Source organism: Lepidochelys kempii, chromosome 2 (assembly GCF_965140285.1).
Source record: "Lepidochelys kempii isolate rLepKem1 chromosome 2, rLepKem1.hap1, whole genome shotgun sequence".
NCBI lineage: Eukaryota > Metazoa > Chordata > Testudines > Cheloniidae > Lepidochelys > Lepidochelys kempii.
In genome coordinates, this window is record NC_136381.1 from 58,159,390 (window position 1) to 58,174,553 (window position 15,164).

General features: G+C 40.1%; 1 protein-coding gene across 1 annotated transcript in view; it reads left to right on the top strand.

Moving 5' to 3' along the window:
- Positions 1–15,164, top strand: part of TRPA1 (transient receptor potential cation channel subfamily A member 1) — a 61,430-nt gene that overhangs the window by 2,914 nt on the left and 43,352 nt on the right. The window contains exons 4-8 of the mRNA XM_073329391.1: positions 4,633–4,740; positions 6,019–6,127; positions 7,649–7,794; positions 9,215–9,351; positions 11,548–11,596. Coding sequence (XP_073185492.1) covers positions 4,633–4,740; positions 6,019–6,127; positions 7,649–7,794; positions 9,215–9,351; positions 11,548–11,596 — 549 coding nt within the window. The remainder of the gene's footprint in view (positions 1–4,632; positions 4,741–6,018; positions 6,128–7,648; positions 7,795–9,214; positions 9,352–11,547; positions 11,597–15,164) is intronic.

A 15,164-nucleotide genomic window follows, 5' to 3' on the forward strand; every position in this document is an offset into this window, starting at 1 on the left:
TTACCAACAAAGTTATCCATTAAGATTTGTTCTGACCATGGTTTTTAGTAAGAAAACTTGGTTTTTAGTAAAACATTTTATAACCACGTTGAAAACAATTTCAATACAAATATTGATAAAGCTGAAATTAAGCAAATTAAGCAAATGGGACTGTTCCAAATCCTGAGAAACAGAAACAACTTTCAGAGTAGTAGCCGTGTTAGTCTGTATCCGCAAAAAGAAAAGGGGTGCCACAAGTACTCCTTAGAGACTAACAAATTTATTTGCACGTAAGCTTTCGTAGCTTATGCTCAGATAAATTTGTTAGTCTCTAAGGTGCCACAAGTACTCCTTTTCTTTTTGCGGATACAGGCTAACACGGCTGCTATTCTGAAACCTGTCATTATGCAAGGCACTGAATTTAGCAGTATGGAGTGGAAATCTATCAACTTCATGAAAAAACTCGTACAGATACAGATAGACATCATCTTCCTTTCTAAATGCAAACAGATGGACATCATACCAAAAGGGCTGAAGGTAAAAAATCCATTACAATCTACATACCACACAGACTATGCTGACAGATTGTGCCACACACTCCCAAAGAAACTGCAGAACCACCTGATCAGCATCCAATATAGCAAACAGGGAAAGATTAAGAATGAGCTCTCAAAACTGGATACTCTCATAAAAAACCAACCCTCCACACAAACTTCCTTGTGGCTGGACTTTACAAAAACTAGACAAGACATTTACAACACACACTTTGCTTCTTTACAAAAGAAAAAGGACACTAAACTATCTAAACTACTACATGCCACAAGGGGCCACAACAGTGGTTCCTTTAACCCACCCAGCAATATTGTTAATCTATCCAGCTATACTCTTAGGAAAGATTCTTCTGCTGGGCTATCTTGGGGTCTCTCGTTCTGCCCCTCCACTCCCACGAACATGATACAGTTCTGTGGTGACCTAGAATCCTATTTTCGATGTCTCTGACTCAAGGAATATTTCCAACACACCTCTGAACAGCATACTAACCCACAGAGATCTTCCTACCAACACTACAAAAAGAAGGATTCTGGGTGGACTCCTCTTGAAGGTCGAAACAACAGACTGGACTTGTACATAGAGTGCTTCTGCCGACGTGCATGGGCTGAAATTGTGGAAAACAACATCGCTTGCCTCATAACCTCAGCCGTGCAGAACACAATGCCATCCATAGCCTCAGAAACAATTCTGACATCATAATCAAAAAGGCTGACAAAGGAGGTGCTGTTGTCATCATGAATAGGTCGGAATATGAACAAGAGGCTGCTAGGTAGCTCTCCAACACCACATTCTACAAGCCATTTCCCTCTGATCCCACTGAGGGTTACCAAAAGAAACTACACCATCTGCTCAAGAAACTCCCTGAAAAAGCACAAGAACAAATCTGCACAGACACACCCCTAGAACCCTGAGCAGGGGTATTCTATCTGCTACCCAAAATCCATAAACCTGGAAATCCTGGACGCCCCATCATCTCAGGCATTTGCACCCTGACAGCAGGATTGTCTGGCTATGTAGACTCCCTTCTCAGGCCCTACTCTACCAGCACTCCTAGCTATCTTTGAGACACCACTGACTTCCTGAGGAAACTACACCATCCTGATCTTCCTGAAAACACCTTCCTGGCCACTATGGATGTAGAAGCCCTCTACACCAACATTCCACACAAAGATGGACTACAAGCCGTCAGGAACAGTATCCCCAATAATGTCACGGCAAACCTGGTGGCTGAACTTTGTGACTTTGTCCTCACCCATAACTATTGCACATTTGGGGACAATGTATACCTTCAAATCAGTGGCACTGCTATGGGTACCTGCATGGCCCCACGGTATGCCAACATTTTTATGGCTGACTTAGAACAACGCTTCCTCAGCTCTCGTCCCCTAATGCCCCTACTCTCCTTGTGCTACATTGATGATATCATCATCATCTGGACCCATGGAAAAGAATTCCTTAAGGAATTCCACCATGATTTCAACAATTTCCATCCCACCATCAACCTCAGCTTGGACCAGTCCACACAAGAGATCCACTTCCTGGACACTACAGTGCTAATAAGCGATGGTCACATAAACACCACCCTATACTGGAAACCTACTGACCGCTATACTTACCTACATGCCTCCAGCTTTCATCCGGACCACATCAAACGATCCATTGTCTACAGCCAAGCTCTACGATACAACCGCATTTGCTCCAACCCCTCAGACAGAGACAAACGCCTACAAGATCTCTATCAAGCGTTCTTACAACTTACAACAACAGTACCCACCTGCTGAAGTGAAGAAACATATTGACAGAGCCAGAAGAGTTCCCAGAAGTCACCTACTACAGGACAGGCCCAACAAAGAAAATAACAGAACGCCACTAGCCATCACTTTCAGCCCCCAACTAAAACCACTCCAGCGCATCATCAAGGCTCTACAACCTATCCTTAAGGATGACCCATCATTCTCACAGATCTTGGGAGAAGGCCAGTCCTTGCTTACAGAAAGCCCCCCAACCTGAAGCAATTACCAGCAATCACACACCACACAACAAAACCACTAACCCAGGAACCTGTCCTTGCAACAAAGCCCATTGCCAACTGTTTCCACATATCTATTCAGGGGACACCATCATAGGGCCTAATCACATCAGCCACACTATCAGAGGTTTCAGAGTAACAGCCGTGTTAGTCTGTATTTGCAAAAAGAAAAGGAGTACTTGTGGCACCTTAGAGACTAACCAATTTATTAGAGGCTCATTCACCTGCACATCTACCAATGTGATATGTGCCAGCAATGCCCCTCTGCCATGTACATTGGTCAAACTGGACAGTCTCTACGTAAAAGAATAAATGGACACAAATCAGATGTCAAGAATTAGAACATTCAAAAACCAGTTGGAGAACACTTCAGTCTCTCTGGTCACTCGATTACAGACCTAAAAGTCGCAATTCTTCAACAAAAAAACTTCAAAAACAGACTCCAATGAGAGACTGCTGATTTGGAATTAATTTGCAAACTGGACACCATTACATTAGGCTTGAATAAAGACTGGGAGTGGATGTGTCATTACACAAAGTAAAGCTATTCCCCCCCCTACTGTTCCTCACAAGTTCTTGTCAACTGCTGGAAATGGCCCACCTTGATTATCACTACTAAAGGGTTTTTTTATTCTCTCCTGCTGGTAATAGCTAACCATTCCTGATCACTCTTGTTACAGTGTGTATGGAAACACCCATTGTTTCATGTTCTCGGTGTATATAAAATCTCTCCACTGTATTTTCCACTGCATGCATCCAATGAAGTGAGCTGTAGCTCATGAAAGCTTACACTCAAATAAATTTGTTAGTCTCTAAGAAGCCACAAGTACTCCTTTTCTTTTTGCAGAAACAACTTTGAAATTTTTAGCAAAACTATTTCCCCATTTGTTGACGAGGCATATGTTGTGTAAGTAGAATTCTGGAAGTTACTAGCTCATGCATTTGTTATAACATCACCAGAAAAGAACTTTTCTAAATTGCATCCAAACTCTTCTGATAGTTTTCTCAAACACAAAAAGGAAGAAAACACCACTGTGGTCCATAATGTAACTAAAGTTCTGTAAGATGTCAGAGATTCCCCTAAACAGCTGCCAAAACCTCCAGCTTCCTCCTCACAATTTTGCACATATGCATTGTCTGTTAAAAATAAATGTGGAACACGGAATTTGAAAATTAAATTCTGGATATGGGCCTAAATTCACCTTCAAGACTCTGCACAAGTCTGCTCATGCTTACATATATGCTCTCATGTCTTCCCCCGCACTTTCCTCTATTTAACCTAACTCTCCCTTTGTTTCCCTTTCCAAAAGCTAGTTAATATGCCAAATTCTCCAGTGCCGACAAGGCATATGGGAGCTATTTGAAAGGGAAATAAAGTAAAGTTTATTTAGCAAGAGAAAACACAGAGAAATATAGATAATATCTAGAGACATTTAATTTTTCTCAGATCTCCCAGAATCCATTGCTTCTTAGACCTGTTCTGGTAACTTTGTTAGATATCCAGACAGCAGTAGAAATTCAGTGGTATATAGTTCAGTGCCAGTGTAAACACAGGGCAAAACTGAATCAGAACTTGGCCCAAAATAGTATCGCTAGTGTGTAGTCACTTTACTGTTGGTGCTTACAGCAGTATTGTCCCACTAGTTCAATTACTAGTGACTCTCTACTGTAAACATAAGCTTTCTTTCCCTGGCCTACTCTCACCTGTATCTTCTTGCACTGTGGTACATATATCTGGAACTCCTTTCCTCTCCTTCTATTACTCTGCATGCTGTTGGTGCGCCTCAAACAGAACACTAATAATAAGAAATGATGCATGATAAGCAATTAAATTAGTTCAAAATTTTAAAGGTTCTCTTTTGTGATTATTAGCCACGATGGGCAAGAATGGTGTCCCTATCCTCTGTTTGCCAGAAGCTGGGAATGGGTGATGGGGTGGATCATTTGATGATTACCTATTCTGTTCATTCCCTCTGAAGCACCTGGTTTTGGCCACTGTTGGAAGACAGGATAATGGGCTAGATGGACCATTGGTCTGACCCAGTATGGCCGTTCTTATGTTTACTTTCTAGGTGTTGGTCCAACACAGCAGTACAGATGTTAATCTGGAAGGAGAAACTGGCAACACACCTATAATAGTAGCATGTTACAAAGAAAATCCTGAGGCACTGACGCTTCTGGTACGTAGAATGATTTGATTTCCCCTAATGTTCTTCTGCTTATCTTAATACAATGTGTTGTCTGTTTTTCTACTTTGTATAGCTCTGCTTAACCAAAGAAGTGTAAGCATAAATTAAAGCCCCAGTACGGCAAGTTGCATGAGCCTGAGTGGAGCCCTGTTCACTTCAATGGCCTCTTATAATACTGCAAATAAGTGTGTCACATCCTAGTGCTCTCATATAGTTCCATTACATGTAAGGGTGCATCTATTTGCAAAATTGGTGTCTTAAGCTAGAAAAAAGACATTTTAACATCTTGCATGAGGTATATTTTTTTTTATTTTTTCTGAAATGCAGTGTGTTTTATCTGCCAGCATATGCCTGTCTTTCCTTGGGAATCTTTTAAATCTCTTTGTACCTACAGCAGCACTATGAAAAAATGTGTTAACAAGATTCTTGAGTGCATTATGTTAAAACAATGCCCATTCCTGAGAAAAATAGCTTGTCCTGGCCAAGCTGGAAGAAAGAGAAGAGGCAATGGATGTAGTTTAATTAGGCTGCAACTTTATTCACTTAAAATATCTGGGAATACCCACCAATAAATCATACAGTGTGGGTCATCATTATTTCCTTAATTGTTTTCTCCTATTTGGGAGAACTTCTGTGTGCCCTCCCCCTTCCCAACTTGGTCCCAGTCTGTTGCTGGGACCCCAGCAACATTGAATGATGGTTATGGGGGACTGGAAAAAGGGGATTAGGGGTTGTCTCCCCACTGTACCAGACGTTAGGAGTCCCAGCCCCATTTTCCCAGCTTCCTTGGGGGTGTCTTCCCCTAAATCCCTTTCCAAATCGAGTTTATCAGGGAACTGTATTCCCTCTGTACCTTGTGCCTACACTGGACAGCTGCTACACCTACTATCTACTAAGCTTCCCCACTGGGTCTCCAGTCTGCTGTGAGAAAGGTGAAAAAACTCACTCCACTTTGGTCCAGTATATTTAAAAAACCCCAGGAAACCCCAAATGAAATGTGATTTTGGAAATGTGAATTTTAGAAAACCATTGGGTAAACTTCAAGCATGCTCCTTGAGGAATTATACTTCACTGTTTATTGGATTTATATATATATAAGTCTAGCCTGCTATTCTATTTTTTTTTTTCAAATGAATCATGTATTTTAAAGATCATCAAAACATAGAATAGACACAGACATTACAAGTGAGAAAGTACATCTATGATAACGTGTTATTTGGTCATAATTTGCAGCATGCCATTTAACTATATGTGAACGCTATTTTTCAGCTTGAAAATGGAGGAAAGTTATGTAAATCAAACAAAACTGGATGTATGCCTGTCCATGCAGCTGCCTTTTCAGGTGCAAAAGCATGCATGGAAATTATTTTAAAAAAAGGTAAATAAATGTTCCAAATCTCTTTTGTTTCATCCTTATTAGTTATAGGTACTGTAAATGAGTAGCCTCCTCCCAGCTGCGCTCTCGTGGCCTCAAGGCAGCCCTTCAGTTGGCCCCTCGCCTCATTTTCCCTTCTGAGTCCCCAGTATCTCCATGGAGGCTTATCTTCTAATCCACACACAGTTCATTAGTAAAACGTAGTGCAAATAGTCCACAGTAAAAGTTCCAAAACATAGTCCATATCATGCCAGTACAAGTAGTCCTTAAAAAGCACATTATCCTTTTGGCCACTGACATAACACCAACCACATTCTGGCATCTTCCGCTGTACCTGGACTCTTTGTCAGTCCTCTGTTCCTCAGCTATGACAGCTACTCCAGGCCTTCCTTTTGGGGGGCAACCCCGCTCTCCTCATGGGAACTCCCAAAGCCTCTCTTCTGGGAGTATCCTCCTTTTGTTCTTTCTCTGGATCCAGCTCTCCAGCAAGGAGACATCAGCTGGTAAGCCCCTCTGCTGCTCCCCCTTCCTTCAGCCTTTTCTGGCTGTTGGCTCTGGCTTAGAGCCAGGAGGAATCCCTCTCTCTGCTGCTGCTGCTCCTCCTCCTCCTATTATTACTACCTTTAGCCCTCTCCATCCTTGGCTTTCTGACTTGAGGATGCCAGCCAGCCAGCAAACCCTTCTTGCTGCTCTCCTGCCTTCAGACTTCTCCCAGGGACTGTCTTCTCTCTATGGCAGCTTTCTCTCTCCCTTCTCCTGTCTGACTCACCCTGCTCTGACATTTAACTGACCTTTTATAGGCCCCCAGGTGCTGCCCCATCCTCTTAATTGGCCCAACTGGGAGCACCTAGACTGGGACAGGAGAACTGAACCCAGTTTCATTAAATGGGCCACCTATCCTGTTACAGGTATGTCTATAGTTGAGCTGGGAGGCTTGTGTAGATGTACATCCATGAGTTCTGCTTGTGCTAGTGCCTAAAAAAGAATGTGTCCATGGTGGCACAGGCGGTGGCTCAGGCTAGCCACCTGAGTACGTACCCAGGGGTCAGGTGGGATTATACTTGCGGCAGCTAGCCCAAGTGGCCGCCTGTCCTGCTGAGACACACTGCCATTTTTAGACACTAGCTTGAGCAGAGCTAATGCGGGTAAGTCTTAAGCGGGCTGGGAATCACATCTCCCAATTCAAATATAGACATACCTGTAGTGACACTTAGTGCGTATTTAGTACTTTGCTTCTCAAAGGGCTATGCAAAAGTTTTGATCCTGCAAACATTTACACACTATAACTCTCTACAAGTTCAATGAGCATGCTCCAATGAGTAAAGTTACAGATATGGCTAAGTGCGTGTACAACGAGGGCCATAACTCATATGCTCAGTGCATTCACAGAACTCCATGAGTGTTAACAGGAGTTACATGTTGGTATTTAGGGGGAAAATATATCCCTATATTTGTTTGTTTTTTAAATCTTGATTTCTTGTGTTATCTTTATTTAATATGTTTGCATTTTATTTTCTTTCTCAGGTGAAGAATTAGGTCATTCTACTGAAAGTCACATCAATTTTACCAATAATGGAAAGTGCAGTCCTCTCCATCTGGCAGTTCAGAGTGGAGACTTGGAAATGATTAAAATGTGCATCGAATTTGGAGCACAGATTGATCTGAAGCAGGTAATATAATATAATACAATGCATAATCCCCTTCGTTTTCAGTTTTAACTAATTTTGTCGAAAAAATCACAGGTTTTACAGAAAGTAATGTTCATTTTTTTCCGATTTTACCCTATTTTTGTATTATTCAAATATATAAAGATAACTTGTTTTATTAGGAAAATACAATGTCTTGCATGAGATATATGTATTACAATAAAACATCAGTCTGTGTGTATATGAAAAGCTGCCTGTTGAAGTCAGGCTATGTTTTAGTCTAGAAGATACGCACAATAAACAAACAGGCAAGCATGCAAGCTCTGACGTGCGTGCGCATCTGAACCTACTGATGAATCTCACACCCATTGCGTGCAGGTTTCAAGCTGTTAGCAGATAACAGTTTAAAGATTTGACATCCTAAAATGGGAAGATAATGAAAATCTGTATCAGAATAAGTTTCAGAACATAAGGAAGTATTTGAAAGTTTTAAAAAAACAAAAACAGGAGAAAAGGATTAAATTGAGTGTATGCACTGCAAATGATGTGGCCCAATTATTTAATGTAAACATTTATAGGCTAATAGTTCTAAGTCTACAAGAGTAAACTGTTTATTCAAATGAAAAGTTTTATTTGGGGCTTAGAGATATATTGTTTTCTTAAACTCAGAGGTGGCATTGTGTTTTGAGTTCTGTTTTTAGTTCTGCAGCAAACCACATTGAATTCCATTAATCAAAGCATTAATCTACTGAATACTTTTTTCCCATCCTTTAGTCCACTGAAATAAACCTCAATATTTACCCATGTAATCTACGTTTCTTCCACCGATATGGCATCATGAAAAAGACTATTTCAATTCAATGAGACTTTCTGATCATTAAAAGTTATACATGTGTAGCCAAAAGGAAAAACACAGGACCACTCAGACATCTATCAAGGGTGGATATGATTCACCCAGTCAAACAGATCACATATAAATAAGGGCTAACAAGCAAACAATTACTGTTTATAAAATGAAGAAATTGGAAAATGTACCTCAGGAAATAAATCAAATATAATAATTAACATGACAAAAATGACTACCTATAGATGATTTCCTCTGCTTTAGCATCCAACCTTCAAAGCTACTCACTGTGGCCATTATTATTCTAGCTACAAAGGACAGCTTGGACTTTTTCACAGTCCATCTATGTCATTCAGTTCAAGGGGCTGCTGTTCAATGACTAAGAGTAACTGGTAGACCTTAAAAATTATCTAATTAACACTGCATTATTCCTAGACTTCTGTGGCCTAATATGTAAGAGTCCAAGTGTACGAACTGAAGTGTGGTCTCCTGCATGGCAATTCATATCACTGAAGTCAGGCTACGACTCATCTTTTAAGCAGATAGAATTGATTGAAAAATCATTTGATTTTAAATTGTGCCGTATAATCCTGTTTGCAGAATGAAAAATGCACAGCTCTTCATTTTGCTGCCACCCAAGGAGCAACTGAGATTGTTAAATTAATGATGTCATCCTATTCTGGTGATGAATCTATTATTGATGCAGTAGATGGGAATAAGGAAACACTGCTTCACAGGTAAGAGAATCCTCTAACATTATATTCATAATCCCTGTTTCAGTTCCAACAATATCCAACAGTATAACTTCAACTGATGAGAGAAAACAGGGGATGAGCATCCACATCTGGAGGGGTTTCTCACTGATATGGGGATTCAGTAGGTAGGTGATCTCACAAGGATACACTGTAATTGGTTGATTGGTCAAGCTACTGGATGCCTGGTGTCCTGTGCCTAGGGTCAAGACCAGAGAGAGATCGAGATTCTGGCATCTCAAATGGTACATTCAGCAATGTACACTGCCTCTTTGAACTGGAAAACTACTCTAGTGTAGGGTCAGTGGGCAGACAAGCTGAAAGAAATTGCAGTACTGGAAAAGGGATACTCATGGGAAGATAGAAGATGACATTTTGGAACTATCAAAAGCCTTTTGAGGCACCAGGCCAAATAAATGCTAAACTTGGTTTACCAGGATTCAGTGGACCTTCCCAAACAAATGAATGAACAAGGAATGTTAAAAACGCACTGGAGTCTATTTCACTGTTCTGTAACAAAGCCATTTAGTGCCTGATTTTCAGAAAAATCACGGTGCAACTGCACATCCATGCACAGTTTCTATGCCTGCTTATGCAAATCACGCATTTGTAAATGGCCATTTTTACATGTAATGGCATCTCAGCCTGGAGTAAATTAAAGCAGCAGCAGTAGCAAGATCAGGATTTTGCTGTTGAAGAAAGGCAGGAAAATAGAAAAGCAGGCATTCTGCACAACAGCAGATGATTTTTGTCACCACCCAATGAATTTTGGCTGAGGAATGTGCCACCAGGCATCACAAGAAGAGTTCATTGTTAACAGGATTCCTCAGAAGACTCCATAAGGTAGGTAGGAGCTCTAATCTGTTAAGGGCAGCAAGCGTGTGTGGGATGAGACCCAGTTAGAGTCCTGGGTTAAGGCTTCAGTTTGAATATTTTACAAAGCCTATGTCCTGTCATCTTGGAGTTTCTTTTGTCCATATGCTAAATATTTGATCTTCCTGGCAGGAGATATCTCCTGTATATAGAGTAGCAGCCGTGTTAGTCTGTATCCGCAAAAAGAACAGGAGTACTTTTGGCACCTTAAAGACTAACAAATTTTTTAGAGCATAAGCTTTCGTGGGCTACAGCCCACTTTATCGGATGCATAGAATGGAACATATAGTAAGAAGATATATACACACACATACATAGAAGGTGGAAGTTGCCATACAAACTGTAAGAGGCTAATTAATTAAGATGAACTATTATCAGCAGGAGAAAAAAACTTTTGTAGTAATAATCAAGATGGCCCATTTAGACATCAGGAATCATAACATTCAAAAACTGGTAGGAGAACACTTCAACCTCTCTGGCCACTCAGTAAAAGACTTAAGGGTGGCAATTTTGCAACAGAAAAGCTTCAAAAACAGACTCCAATGAGAAACTGCTGAGCTTGAATTAATATGCAATACCATTAACTTGGGTTTGAATAGAGACTGGGAGTGGCTGGGTCATTACACATATTGAATTTATTTCCCCATGTTAAGTATCCTCACACCTTGTCAACTGTCTAAATGGACCATCTTGATTATCACTACAAAAGTTCGCCCTGAGGTATGTTTTAATTCATTCTCTAGTTTTGGTATGGAATTGATTACCATGGTCAGAATATTCCCTGAGCAGGGTCAATGCAATTGCAGGGCCTGATCTGGCATTCTGTACACATCCAAAGCTTCCAGTAGGGTCAGTGGGAGTTCTGGGTGCCATATCCCATTGAAATCATTTGGAGTTTCAGGTGTACACAGAATAAGTTGAGCTCCTGGTGCATAATACTTTGTATCAACATTTTGTGGTATTATAAAAAGTACTAATTTCTGGCTGTATTGCAGTCAATAGGAGTTTTACCGTTGACTTTACGGGGGAGGCCAGGATTTCACTCAATGAGTTTTTAGCATATCTGTATAATTGAACATGGTTAAAAATCCAAGGCCCACAATACAGGGAGTCCACAAGGTCCACAATAATTTATTCTATGAGCTTATTACAGAGGAAGCATTTTTGGTCTCTCTCTTTCTCTCTTGTTTATATAAAGAAAATCATTTGAAAGCACTGAAAGAAGGCAGCAGATGTAGAAAAGCATTGGGCTTTACTTTTAAAGTTCATTGATCTTTCTAAAATAACTATATGTTTTTCCCCCCACAGGACTGCATTATTTGATCACTATGAACTGGCAGAGTATTTAATTTCAATGGTAAATATTTAATCAAGGAATATATTAACAAAGATTGTTGCTAGCTACTAATGCAGGTTGTGTAGAAACATCTATTAAAGACTTTTACTTAAAAAATAATTTCCTGTTTAGCAAGTACAGGAAATTACAAAGAGGGATGTTTCTTCAGGAACAGGTTTTTTTGTTTAAATATATTTCATAATACACAGCTGCAAATTACAGTACTGCTGTAGTTATGATTCCACTGTAGCGTTCTGTAGGGGTTCATAATGATGCTGCAAAACTGATTCTGTATTTGTATTTGAGTTATTCAGACAGAGTTTTAACATGCAGAAGTGTTTGTAGAATATGCCAGAATGATTCAGTTGGCCTCACTTTTAAAGTAATTAACAAGGAAAGGAAATAAAACTTAAATATACATTTAATTTAATTCATTTGCTTTTTTCAGAAGTGAAATCTCACACCCACCGTGTGTGTGTGTGTGTGTGTGTGTATGTGACAGGCATCACACAGATGTTTCTAGGTGGGGAAAAGGGTTCATGTGTGGTCCAGCAATATCTTGTACACACACACACACGAGATTTATTGGGTTTGTTCATGGAATAATTGGGAAAGAAAAAGGGGAAACATAGTTGAGGCTGCTGCTGGCTAGAATGTGGGTGCACATTGACACCGATGTAGATTATAAGATTTTTATATTCACTGTATGCTCTACTATATTACTATATCCTCTGTGTTAGTACAGTGCTGAGCAAATTGTCAGGAGTCAGTAGAGCTATGCCAATTTATACTAGCTGAAGATTTTGCCCTTAATGTTGTGTCAATAGACAGTAAATGTTAGAAATGTTTTAGTCCATACAAGTAGTTGTCCTTGTCTTAGGAACTTTAGTAAAAGTGAGCTATGGAACCAGTTCTTTTTTTTTTTTTTTTAAATATCAGCAAATGCTGACACTTGGCATTAGAATATTTAAACTTATCCTTGAGTAGTAACAGGCACATATATGTTTTCACCTGTGAAGGGTAGGTACTAGTTTGTGAATGTGGAAGTCCATGTGCACAAACAATTAGAGCCTAAAGGATGAAAATCCAGTATTTAACACTGTATTTGTTAAGAATGAACTTGCATTCCTTTCTGATGTTCTCTAGAATGTTTTTGTTGCATTCCTGAGGTCTGGCTGAGCTATGCTCAACGTAGGATCCATGCTGGAAAGTGAAGGTGACTATCATGTTCCTGTACCCAATATGGACTGGTCTCAAAACTGGCTTATACACACCAGATGTGTTCATCATTAGATCTGTTAATGCTCTGCCAGTCTGGCTGAGGTTCATTGAAATAAGATATTTTGCATAAAGTGCCACCTATGTCTGAACAGTATAATACAGTTTAGCTTTTGCATTCCATTACATCTCCCCCTTTAAGTTCTACATTCTTACCATTTACAGTATTTATACCAGGGGTTCTCAAACTGGGGCTTGGGACCCCTCAGGGGGTCACGAGGTTATTACATAGGGGATCGCGAGCTGTCAGCCTCCAGACCAAAATCATATTTCATTTGGAATGACTTAAATTCTGCTGCAATGAATTGCAATCCATTGTACATCACTAATTGTTCTGGAATACCAAAGTAAGCAAAAGTGCTCTTCAGTTTCTCGATAATACTGCAACGTGTTAGGTCTTTCAAGTACATTATTTCTATATGCCTGAAAAAATAGTCCACAATGACCAGGTAATGATATCCTCTGAATTTGCATAAATCTGCCATAGCCTCTTCCAAGGTCTTTCTGGTACAGGGTGTTTGTATACTGTGGTTCAGCATTATCTCTTTTGTGCTCAATCTCTGCCCCAAAGTCTGATATCATCAGCTTCCTCCATATTTTTCACTAGGCCCATCATGGGTGCTGAGAAGGTTGTTGGTCTTAGATCCCCTAATCACATACACTCTGAATGCAAAGCTTTTGCGTTTGTAAGTTGTTTCTTGATGAATTGGCCTGTGCATTTCAGAGTATCTCCAGGGCTAGTCAGAGCTGTGTCAGGTGTCTTCAGCTCTGGGAGGGGTTGAAGGTGATTGTAAGGGCTGTCTGAGGTGACTGAGACATCAGCTTCTGAGTCAATTTTAAAGTCAATAGTCATGCCATGAATATTCAGTTTCACTGTCCAGGTATGTTCTATGTCATTGTAAGTGATAGGTCCCCAAAACAAAGGCTCTTGATTGTTTGTAATCTGAGTTAACTCCCAGCTGTAAAATGTCCATATTTCATGCTTATTACAACCTGTGCCTCTAACTGGACATTCATCATCTCTTGGGATATGACTTTTTCCACACCTCGTGCATGTAGGCTGGAATGTGTCCCTCTCTTCTTGCATTGGGGTTTTATGATCGTGATTTTTAAGACTCAAGTGTCTGCAGTTGCTAAGCTAGTTTCAGGTTTTTAAGTTTGTCAAGTTTCTCTAGGTTTTCCTGTTTCACCACTATTTTGCTATTTGAATAGCTATGGCTAGAATGAAATCTATCTTCAGTTATAGCTGCTGTGAAAGGTTTTTAACTGTTAGCCCAATAACCAATGTGTCTCTGATATATTTATGTTTTGCATTCCCCAAATCAGTTTTCAGCCAAATATGTAGAGCTCTATATGTAGAGCTCTTATAAAACATTCAACCTTTTTCCTTGGTTCGGAGTTCTCTGGTAAAAACATGCTCTTTCATAAACAACGTTTCTCTGAGGTATGAAGTATTCATCAAACATAGCCAAAACCCTTTCATAGTCATATTTGTGACTGTCTTCAGTAATTTTAAAGGATTGAAAGATATGATCTGCTTGCTTCCCCATAGCATAAATTAAAGATGATACCTGTATATCTTCAGTTTCTTTGTGCAGCTTGGTAGCAATGCAAAATTTTTCACAATATTTTTCCAGTCTGTCCATTCTGAAGGTTTATCCAAACTGAAGTTCTCTGGAGCATTGACAACTGGCATGTTGATGAGATCCTGCAACCTTTGTTGCTGTGTTCCATCTGTCTGCAACCTTTATAGCTGTTTTCTTTCTGTTTCTGTTCTTATCTTACTCCTGACACCATGTAATGTTTCTGTATCTGGTATCGACAGGGCTCAGAGTTTGCTTATACACACCAGATATGTTCATCATAAGATCCTTCAGTGGTCTTCCAGGTATGGCTGAGGGTCATTTACATAAGGTATTTATACACTCATCGCTGGTTAGTGGATGAACAGTATAATACAGTTTAGCATTCTATTACAGTGACTATGTGCTGTCTTTGCGCTTCTTGCTCCCTGATGCAGTTTGGAGCTTAATTAAGACCATCTCAGGATGCCTGTAATTTGCAGTGTCTTCTAATAACCCCCAAAGTACCACCTAAGATCAACAAAACACTGCACATTTCAGCTGTTACCTCTGTTTCCTCTCTCTTTGCATACTTCTGTGGCATCTTCTACACTGGATATGAGCAGGGTTAAATGGGAAAGGGTGGTATAGAGCTGATTGTGTCAGTCAGAGATTTCACTGCTCTATGGGACTCATGAGCTCCCAGTTTAGTGCAGCTTTCCTGCCACAACATGGCTAAGGATCCTGCC